The following is an 11,175-nucleotide window of genomic DNA, read 5'->3' as shown; positions in this document are numbered from 1 at the left end:
ACAGGTTTTTATTTATTATACCTCATTGTCTTTGGCAGAGCCACAGTACTCACTTTAGTATAATAGTGGAAGCAGGGGCTTTTTAAACTCCTGCGCAGTTTGACAGCGTCCCTCTCGCCTGTGGTCACCTGATACAGTACCTGCTGGGGTCACGGCTGTTTTGTCTGAAACACATGGCTGAGATCCTCAGGTCAGTGACCTGCTTGAAGCCAAGTGTAACAACAATGGTGAATACGTTCCTCGTGGAGCCTCAGCCTTTCATCCCTGATTTCTTCCGGCTTGTCGGCCGGCCGCCTGTCCCGGGGGTCAGTGGGATGCACGAGCCAGCAGCAGGTCTGACCCGGAGTGGGAACTGCGCTGTCATCACTCTGGTCTCCCCACGTGCCAGGACCTGAGCTGGCCAGCCCAGCCCCACCCTGCCAGCCACCAACTGAGAGCCCTTCAGTGCTGAGTCAGCTGTCCAGACTCTCTCACTGGCCCAGTCACACACACGCACGCACGCACGCACGCACGCACGCACACACACACGCACACACACACGCTGCTCTGACTCCACACACAAACACTGACCTGACTCCCCCTACACACACACACACTGCCCTGATTCCACACACACACACCATACTGACTCCACACACACACACACACACACACACACACACACACACACACACACACGCTGCACTGACTCCACACACAAACACTGACCTGACTCCCCCTACACACACACTGCCCTGATTCCACACACACACACCTCACTGACTCCACACACACCACACTCACACACACCATACTGACTCCACACACACACGCTATACTGACTCAAAACTGACTCCACACACACACACACACACACACACACTCACACAGTCTGAGTGTGGAGTGCTGTGCCACTGTAGCACAGGATCCCTGTGCCGTTCTGATGCCACCTCGTAAGAGAGAAGAGCAGCACTGCCAGCTGGGGTAGAGGGCAGGACGGACAGCATGCCTCAGAGCTTGGCACCAGTACCTGTTTACTGTACCCTGCCAGCCTGCGCTCTGAAAACAAGTCCACGCTGGGACCAAGGTCTGCCCACGAAGCCGCGTGCCAGGAATTATGTAAAGTCAGAGGTATGAGCTGAAGGTGGGTGAAGTCTGCACTGCTCCGGCGAAAAGGTCCGTGAACTGTATAGTTCTTGAACATGAAGGCCCTGATGTGAGTGAGCACAGCCTTCCAGCTCCAGTGGGATTCGGCCCATAATTCCTCACTGGATCACTCCCAGGAGTCTCTGCTGCAGGCTCCAACAACCTGTAAATGTTGTGTAGATGTTGGAGCGCGGAGGCGTGTGGCATTGAGCAGCTCTTGGAAAGTTCCCTTTACTACTAGAAAGGAGGGCATCCCAGTTCAGACGCCCCTGGAGTCTCTGGTTAATATTAACGCAGAGCTTTTCTGAGCCCGAGAGCATGATGCCAGACAGATCCGCAGGGTTGGACAGGAAAGTCCATCAATGTAAGCTCACTGTGATTTCAGTACAGGGCCCAGATCCACGCCGTGGTGCTCCTGTGTGGCTGAAGCAGGAAAGTTGGGCCAACAGCGTGCAGGTCGACAGCGCAGAGCCAGAGCTGGACACTGCAGGTGCCGGACTGGGCCGTGTGATTACTCACGACCTCCCAGGTGACAGCCCACGCCTGGAGCATGGCCTGCTGCGATCTACAGCTGATCGGATACAAATGGGACGAGACTGTTTGGCCCTTGTAGCCCGTTTGATAGTTAGTTAATTGGCCCCAAAATCCACCCATTTCTCGAAAAAAACAGTCAGAGTGTCATCTTCATAGACATCGCTGAGTAGCTTGTTCCACACTCCCACAGCCCTTTACGTAAAGACGTGTCTCCTGCTTTAAATGTTCAATGCTCTTCCCCTTTGCACTTTTCTAAACACACTTGTGCACTTTCCACTTGTGTCCTCAGGTTTGAGGATGGTCAGTGCCCTTTGAGGATTGCGAAAACTTGAACCGCCTCCTCTTGTAATCTTCTCTGTTCAAGACTAAAAAGGTTCAGCTCCTTCAGCCTGTGTATCTGGTTGCTCTTCTCTGCACGGATTCCAGAGCAGCAGTCTCTTGTCAAGCGTGTGGTGACCAGCGTCGTACACAGCCCTCGAAATCAGCCCTCGATAGTGTGTTATACATCTCTCTAAATCCTACACTTCATCACTGTCTGTCCTGACGTGGGTTTGCCTTTTTAAATGCTGCCCCACGCTGTCCAGAAGACGTAATCGACGGGTCAAGAAGACCCCTCGGTCTTTTTCATCAGGCTCAGAGGCTCCTGGTGAAAAAGAATGTTACAGACAGCAGAAGCAGTGGCCGGCTGGTGCTGTTCACCTGTACGAATGTGTTTGACCTAGGAGTATCGAGTTGGTTTTGAGAGCAGCTGTGCAGACCCAGGCCTGGCCCAGGCTGGCCTCGCTGGGCCGCCGGCGGTGCTGTTTTCCTCGGGGACCAGGGCAGGGAGCGGCGTGCTGTTTTGTGTACAGCCTTGGCCCCGGGTCCACGCGGCAGGGGGAGGCGAAGGCGGGGGAGTCTGGCCCGGGAACGAGGCCAAGTGGAACAGGGCAGTCCAGTGTCCAGCAGTCGCTGCGGGGCGTTTCACGGCCGCCGAGCTGGGGCCGGGCCAGCGCGTCCCGCGCTGAGTCAGCAGAGCTGGCCGACCCCCCCCCTCCCAGCGCTGCCCCCCGTCCAGCCGAGCCCCGCTACCCAGAATCCCGGTCCCCATCCCGCTCCGGGCAGGACAGGGCTGTTCCAGGAAACTCCCCCCCGACCAGCTCCCCCTTCCAGGACCTCACCAGCCTGCACATGGCACGCGCGGGGTCAGAGTTCACTCCTGCAGGACCCCTGGGGCCCTCAGAGCCCGACTGGACCTTGAGCTAGCTGGTGGACTGACCTCTGTCCAGCCCTGAAAGCGCTCTGTTACTCCTGCACCTGGAGTTAGGAGCAACATGTGAAACGGTACAGCACGTGCTCACCCGAGCCGATACCTAGACCCCTACCGATAACGTAAGAGAGCAGCTTTAACTGGAAACGAGAGGGAGTCCAACTGGGAGGAGGTCATTTGGCCTTTATAGCTCATTGTGTTGCTGGTAGTTAGTTGACTGGAGGATCTTGCCCAACCCTGTGTTGAAGATACCAGGGTGTCGGGCTCAGCAACATGGAAGCACAGCTCGTCCCAGACGCCTCCGTTCTGTGCCACTCCTGCAGGTTAGGGTCAGCTCAGTCTGTCGTTTGCGCACGTGCAGTGAACTGCTTAATTACATGTAGGCCCCGATGCAAAGACATTGAGGGATCACCAGAACACAAACTCAGAACAGCAGCAGCAGCAACCACAGCTTAAATAACACACAACTTTAAAACAAGCAAGTCAGCACAAGCAGTGTGAGAGGGGAAAAAACACATCAGTGTGAGCCAGAGCCAGGGGAAGAGTTCAGTAATCTGACAGCCTGCGGGAAGAAACCGTCTCTGAATCTGGAGGTTCATCCCTTTATGCTCCTGTGAGGCTTACCAGAGGGAAGGGGGGAGAAAAACGAGAAACCAGGGTGATTGTTGTCCTTAGCGATTCTTCCAGCCTTCCTGAGACAGCCAGTTGTAGAAATGTCCACAGCAGAGGGGAGCTGTACTCCAGTGATGGACTGGGCTGACCTGACCACCCCCTGTGATCAGACAACGAGCTGCTGCCAGACCACACAGTGATGCCACACATGAGCACACTCTCAGCAGCGCACCTGTGAAATGTAGTAAGGACAGCTGAAGACAGGCTAATTTTTTCCACCTGTCGGAGGAAGTAAGGGCGCTGTTGTACCTTCTTTGTAGCTCCAGTTACATGCTGGGACCACGTTTAATCATTAGTAATGAAGGCACCCAGGAACTCGAATCTCTACAGCCACCCCACTGACATGAATAGGGGTGTGGTCCCCACCCTGCTTTCTAGACTCGCTGAGCAGCTCTTTGGTTTTGATGGCGTTGAGGGAGAGATTATTGTCAAGGCACTCGTAGATGGAGTTGGAGCTGTGTCTGGCCAGGCGATGGTGGCTCCACAAGGAGAACAGCAGGTGGCTAAGCACCCAGCTCCTATATCGAGGAAGAAAGCTTTCCATCGACCCTCACAGTCTGAGGGCTGCCAGTCAGGAAAACCATAGATAAGAGAGATCACTTTATTAGCCATATACAATTTCTTACATTAGGAATTGGTCTTTTCACATACCCCAACTTGCTCTCCATGAGACACACAGACGTGGAGAGAAGCTGGGGGTCAGAGCACAGGATCAGCCATTGTACAGCTCCCCTGGAGCAGTTGGGGTTAAGGGCCTTGCTCAGGGGCCCAACGGAGTAGCCTCCGCAGGATACAAACCAGCAACCTTCCAGCCACAGGCGCAGATCTTTAGCCACAGAGCCACCTATGCCCCCATAATCCAGCTGCATAGAGAGGGGCTGATACCCAGGACATTAAGCTTCCTGTCTAGTCTGGATGGAACTACAGATTTAAAGGCACAGTTGGAATCAATGAATACCGTTCTGACGTGTGTCTTTGTCATCCGAACGAGCCAGGGCAGTGTGAAGAGCCAGGGAACCAGCGTGGCCAGTGGGCCTGTTACGCCGGTATGCAAACTGCAGGGGGCCTGTGCACTCGGGTACAATAGTGTTACTGTGCCTCATGACCAGCCTTTCCAAGCATTTCATTACGGCCGATGTGAGCGCTACCGCTCTGTAATCATTATAATAGGTCGCAGTATTTCTCTTTGGCACTGGTTTAATGGTGGTTTTCATGAAACACACGGGAACGGAAGATTAAATATTTCACGGGAAGTGAAATATTAAAAATATCTGTAAAAACCGTGGCCAACTGGTCGGCACAGGACGGAAGGACCCGTCCGGGAACACTGTCCGGACCTGTCGCCTTCTGTACGTTCACCCGCCAGACGCCTCGCTCCTGCCTGGTTTGTGTAGGTCAGTCTGCGACATTTCTTGTAGGACCAGGCTGCGTATCTGTGATCTGGAAACGCCGTGTTGTTCTATTAAAGAAACAGCGATACGGTGTTCGTACGAACACTGGCGCCATCTGCTGGGCAATTCCGATACTGCAGAGTAGTAGCGTACCGCGCGTTTCCTAGAAGGATGAACTGCAGAAGCTCACGGATTAGCTGCTGTACGCACTCGTGCCGTACGCACAACTGGGATGACGGAAAGGGTCCTACGGTCTAACTGTGGTCCGCGTTTGGCAAGAGCATTCTTGTTAGAGCTCCGAAGTGTCAGTACAATATCGGAGTGTGTATGTTGAATTAAGATGTTTGTCTCTCATTCGAATAGTTCGAGATCCTCAGAGTACTTCCCAATGCGTAGTTTTCATGGGCTGCCTGTCGCGACGTAGCAAAGATTTTCAAAATATGGGAAGCAGCGGGGGCACTGGGCTAAGGAACTACAAACCCCGCTGTTGAAAACGACGTCATCAACATGTAACCAAACCGCCCCTCCGCTTCTTCCTACGTGGCGCTCGCTGCCGCCGGTGTGCCGAGGGCGCGCGTGCTCGCCGCGTGAGAAGCGGACCCTGCTGGCTCGCGCTCAGCCCTGCCGACCCGGACCGTGCGAGCGGGCTGAGAGGGGCCCGGCTCCACCCGGGGCAGCCGAGAGAAGCCCAGTTCAGCGCCCGCTCGCCCAGATGTTGGCTGCGCCTCTCGCCTCCCGAGGCTGTGACGGGGCGGCCGCCCTGCCCTCGTTTTAATCTGTTTTTAAACTCTGTTGTATTTTAACTGTAACGGCGATGAGTGTCGAGGAGGAGCACGACGACCTGTTCCCGGCGGACTGCCGCCTGTTCTCGGACTCGTTCTCGGAGGAGCGGGCGTACCGCTTCAGCGGGCAGGAGCTGCGGATCTGCCAGGAGTTCAGCGCCAGCCTCGGCGTGGCCGCTCCGGTCTGGGAGGCGGTGAGTGGGGGGCAACTGGGGACGCTGGCACTGAAAAACGGCTCCTTTAAAGTTAACCTGGATGAAATGACTGTATTGGTTTCTCGCTTTTCCTGCGGGTTTGCATGTTGGACCGTGGGAATACCGTTTCATCCCGAGATGGAAGTTCGCGCAGGGCAGTGCGGTGTTCCCGGGGACGGCCGCCTGCTTTAGCCCGGTCTGCCGGTAGGGGGCGTGTGTGGCACGTCTGCTTGCTTGCAGTCGATGCCTGAGCTGAGCCTGTTCCTGGTCTGTCTCTGCCCAGGCTCTCTGTCTGTGCCGGTACTTCGAGGAGCAGCAGTTCGACTTTGCCGGGAGGCGTGTGATTGAGCTCGGATCGGGGACTGGCATTGTGGGCATCCTGGCTGCTCGTCTGGGTAATACAACTCACTGTGCCTGCCTGAACCCCAACTCTGACCTTTCTCGAGCCCTTACCCCTCTCCTCCCTGACCGCAGCCTGACCCCTACTGTCTCCCTCGAACCCAGACCACACCCCTATCCCTGACCCCAGCCTGACCCCTACTGTCTCCCTCGAACCCAGACCACACCCCTATCCCTGACCCCAGCCTGACCCCTACTGTCTCCCCCGAACCCAGACCACACCCCTATCCCTGATCCCAGCCTGACCCCTACTGTCTCCCTCGAACCCAGACCACACCCCTATCCCTGACCCCAGCCTGACCCCTACTGTCTCCCTTGAACCCAGACCAAACCCCTCTCCTCCCTGACCCCAGCCTGACCCCTACTGTCTCCCTCGAACCCAGACCACACCCCTATCCCTGACCCCAGCCTGACCCCTACTGTCTCCCTTGAACCCAGACCAAACCCCTCTCCTCCCTGACCCCAGCCTGACCCCTACTGTCTCCCTCGAACCCAGACCACACCCCTCTCCCTGACCCCTACTGTCTCCCTCGAACCCAGACCACACCCCTCTCCTCCCTGACCGCAGCCTGACCCCTACTGTCTCCCTCGAACCCAGACCACACCCCTATCCCTGACCCCAGCCTGACCCCTACTGTCTCCCTCGAACCCAGACCACACCCCTATCCCTGACCCCAGCCTGACCCCTACTGTCTCCCTCGAACCCAGACCACACCCCTATCCCTGACCCCAGCCTGACCCCTACTGTCTCCCTTGAACCCAGACCAAACCCCTCTCCTCCCTGACCCCAGCCTGACCCCTACTGTCTCCCTCGAACCCAGACCACACCCCTCTCCCTGACCCCTACTGTCTCCCTCGAACCCAGACCACACCCCTCTCCTCCCTGACCCCAGCCTGACCCCTACTGTCTCCCTCGAACCCAGACCAAACCCCTCTCCTCCCTGACCCCAGCCTGACCCCTACTGTCTCCCTCGAACCCAGACCAAACCCCTCTCCTCCCTGACCCCAGCCTGACCCCTACTGTCTCCCTCGAACCCAGACCAAACCCCTCTTCTCCATGACCCCAGCCTGACTCCTACTGTCTCCCTCGAACCCAGACCACACCCCTCTCCCTGACCCCAGCCTGACCCCTACTGTCTCCCTCGAACCCAGACCACATCCCTCTCTCCCTGACCCCAGCCCGACCCCTCTCCCTGACCCCAGCCCGACCCCTCTCCCTGTCCCCAGTCTGACCCCTCTCCCTGACCCCAGCCTGACCCCTACTGTCTCCCTCGAACCCAGACCACACCCCTCTCTCCCTGACCCCAGCCCGACCCCTCTCCCTGACCCCAGCCTGACCCCTACTGTCTCCCTCGAACCCAGACCACACCCCTCTCTCCCTGACCCCAGCCTGACCCCTCTCCCTGACCCCAGCCTGACCCCTACTGTCTCCCTTGAACCCAGACCAAACCCCTCTCCTCCCTGACCCCAGCCTGACCCCTACTGTCTCCCTCGAACCCAGACCACACCCCTCTCCTCCCTGACCCCAGCCTGACCCCTACTGTCTCCCTCGAACCCAGACCAAACCCCTCTTCTCCATGACCCCAGCCTGACCCCTACTGTCTCCCTTGAACACAGACCACACCCCTCTCCCTGACCCCAGTCTGACCCCTCTCCCTGACCCCAGCCTGACCCCTACTGTCTCCCTCGAACCCAGACCACACCCCTCTCTTCCTGACCCCAGCCTGACCCCTACTGTCTCCCTCGAACCAACCCAGACCACACCCCTCTCTCCCTGACCCCAGCCCGACCCCTCTCCCTGTCCCCAGTCTGACCCCTACTCGAACCCTGACCAGTCCCTCACGAGCCGTGTTTCGCCCCCTGCAGGTGCGGCAGTGACGCTGACGGACCTCCCCCACGCTCTCCCCCAGCTGCAGCGCAACGTCTCGGCCAACCAGCCCTCCCCCTGCTGGCCCCACCCCCCCTCGGTCCGCGCGCTCAGCTGGGGGCTCGACCACGCCCACTTCCCCTCCGACTGGGACCTCGTCCTGGGGGCAGACATCGTGTACGCGCGGGACACCTACCCGCTGCTGCTGGCCACGCTGCGCCACCTGTGCCAGCAGGGGGCAGTGCTGTACCTGGCGTCCGAGCTGCGGCAGGAGCACGGCACGCCGGAGTTCTTAACAGAGCTGCTGCCCGGGAGCTTCCACACCGAGCTGCTGCACCACGACGACCAGCTCAATATCAGCATCTACCGCGGCACGCTGCGGGGCGCTGGGACACTGAGGGAGAGAGACGGGGCTCTGGGACACTGAGAGAGAGAGACGGGGCTCTGGGACACTGAGAGAGACGGGGCGCTGGGACACTGAGAGAGAGGGGGCTCTGTGGGGCGCTGGGACACTGAGAGAGAGAGAGGGGGCTCTGGGACACTGAGAGAGACAGGGAGCTGTGGGGCGCTGGGACACTGAGAGAGAGAGAGACGGGGCGCTGTGGGGCGCTGGGACACTGAGAGAGGGGGCTCTGTGGGGCGCTGGGACACTGAGAGAGAGAGAGAGAGACGGGGCTCTGTGGGGTGCACTGGGACACCGAGAGAGAGACAGGGCTCTGTGGGGCATGCTGGGACAACAGAGCTGGGCACCTCTTCTGACACAGAAGCCCCACTGGACTGAGACATTCACACACCTCATGCCTATCTTTCTGCTACACTTTCATGTGGCTTTTTTAGAAGGTTTTTATCCGTTTCTTTCTGTCTGCACACTTCAGTCTTTTTCTAAAGTTTTGATATAAGCTTTGTAACTGTTTCTTTCTACAGTGTCAGCTGCCCTGGTCAGGGTGTCAGGTAAGCTGGTAATAAACTGCTCAAAACAGAGTTGGACCCTGGTGCTGTGTCATTGAGCCTGGAGCTGTGTCATTGGGTTTCACACTGGCTACAAAGGCAAGGAGCTCACGTGTGATAACTGCACATGTTCTTACGGACCAAAACATTAGAGAATCCCAATGGATCCCATGTCCATACTCTCTTGCCCTGTTACTCCACAAGGGATCCACACTCTCTTGCCCCGTTACTCCTACAGGAATCCACACTCTCCTGCCCCGTTACTTCAACAGGGATCCACACTCTCCTGACCCATTACTTCAACAGGGATCCACACTCTCCTGCCCTGGTACTCCAACAGGGATCTACACTCTCCTGCCCTGTTACTCCAGAAGGAATCCATGCTTTCTTGCCCCTTTACCCCATCAGGAATCAACACTCTCCTGCCCCATTTTTCCAAAAGCAATCTACACTCTCCTGTCCTGTTACTCCCACAGGAATCCACAGTATCCTGTCCTGTTACTCCAATAGGAATCCACACTTTCCTGCCCTGTTACTCCAACATGAATCCACACTCTCCTGCCCTGTTACTCCAACAGGAATCCACATTCTCCTGCCCTGTAACTCCAACAGGAATCCACATTCTCCTGCCCTGTTACTCCCACAGGAATCTACACTCTCCTGCCCAGTTACTCCAACAGAGATCCACACTCTCCTGCCCTGTTACTCCAATAAGAATCCACACTCTCCTGCCCAGTTACTCCAACAGAGATCCAGACTCTCCTGCCCCGTTACTCCAATAGGAATCCACACTCTCCTGCCCCGTTACTCCAATAGGAATCCACACTCTCCTGCCCCGTTACTCCAATAGGAATCCACACTCTCCTGCCCTGTTACTCCAATAGGAATCCACACTCCCCCACCCTGTTACTCCAATAGGAATCTACACTCTCCTGCCCAGTTACTCCAACAGGGATCCACACTCTCCTGCCCCGTTACTCCAACAGGAATCTACACTCTCCTGCCAGTTACTCCAACAGAGATCCACACTCTCCTGCCCTGTTACTCCAACAGGAATCCACACTCTCCTACCCAGTTACTTCAACAGGAATCCACACTCTCCTGCCCCATTACTCCAATAGGAATCCACACTCTCCTGCCCAGTTACTCCAATAGGAATCCACACTCTCCTGCCCCGTTACTCCAACAGGAATCTACACTCAACTGCCCAGTTACTCCAACAGAGATCCACACTCTCCTGACCCGTTACTTCAACAGGGATCCACACTCTCCTGACCCATTACTTCAACAGGGATCCACACTCTCCTGACCCATTACTTCAACAGGGATCCACACTCTCCTGCCCTGGTACTCCAACACGGATCTACACTCTCCTGCCCTGTTACTCCAGAAGGAATCCACACTTTCTTGCTCCATTACCCCAACAGGAATCTACACTCTAATAGGATTCCACACTCTCCTGCCCAATTATTCACAAACCACTCTCTCCTACCTCATTACTCCCACCTGAAAACACATATTGTTGCCCCATTACTCCCAACTCCACACGCCCCTGCCCTATTGCTCTGACAAGAATCCAAACTCTGCTGCCCAGTTACTCACAATTCCACATTCCCTTGACCATGCATTCAGAAAGGAATTCAGTCTCTCCCTGCTGATGTAGGGAGTTTCTGTTCAGAGAATAAATCCTGTTTGTTCCGCTGAAGAACTACGGTAAAAGACAGAGCCCAGCTCCTGGACTAACTGACCGCTGTGTGACCCTTAATTTCTAAAGCACCGGCCACTGCACTAACAGTAGGACAGCAGCTGAGCAGCAAAAAACACAACTTTCAAGCTCAACTCGTGAATGTTTTGGCCAGCACCCTGATATTGCAAGGGCTCTCTCTGTGTCCCCGCAGTGGGGTGCAGAGTGGCGTCCCGTCTGGGCAGCAGCACAAAGAGACGAGGCTGAGTGCAACAACCCCAGACAATGGTGGCAGAGTGCTGAGGTCAGCTCTGGGGGGCTGCTGTTGTT

General features: G+C 56.5%; 1 protein-coding gene across 1 annotated transcript; it reads left to right on the top strand.

Annotated features, from left to right (window-relative positions):
• Positions 1–5,400: 5,400 nt before the first annotated feature.
• eef1akmt3 (EEF1A lysine methyltransferase 3) lies at positions 5,401–9,194 on the top strand. The gene is made up of 3 exons (XM_006629304.3): positions 5,401–5,947; positions 6,231–6,342; positions 8,213–9,194. Exons 1-3 carry the CDS (start codon positions 5,786–5,788, stop codon positions 8,638–8,640), a joined length of 702 nt encoding a protein of 233 aa, XP_006629367.1. The 5' UTR covers positions 5,401–5,785; the 3' UTR covers positions 8,641–9,194.
• Positions 9,195–11,175: the final 1,981 nt, after the last annotated feature.

Source organism: Lepisosteus oculatus, chromosome 1 (genome assembly GCF_040954835.1).
Source record: "Lepisosteus oculatus isolate fLepOcu1 chromosome 1, fLepOcu1.hap2, whole genome shotgun sequence".
In the NCBI taxonomy this organism is placed as follows: Eukaryota; Metazoa; Chordata; class Actinopteri; order Semionotiformes; family Lepisosteidae; genus Lepisosteus; species Lepisosteus oculatus.
This window is presented reverse-complemented; position numbering and strand designations above follow the sequence as displayed.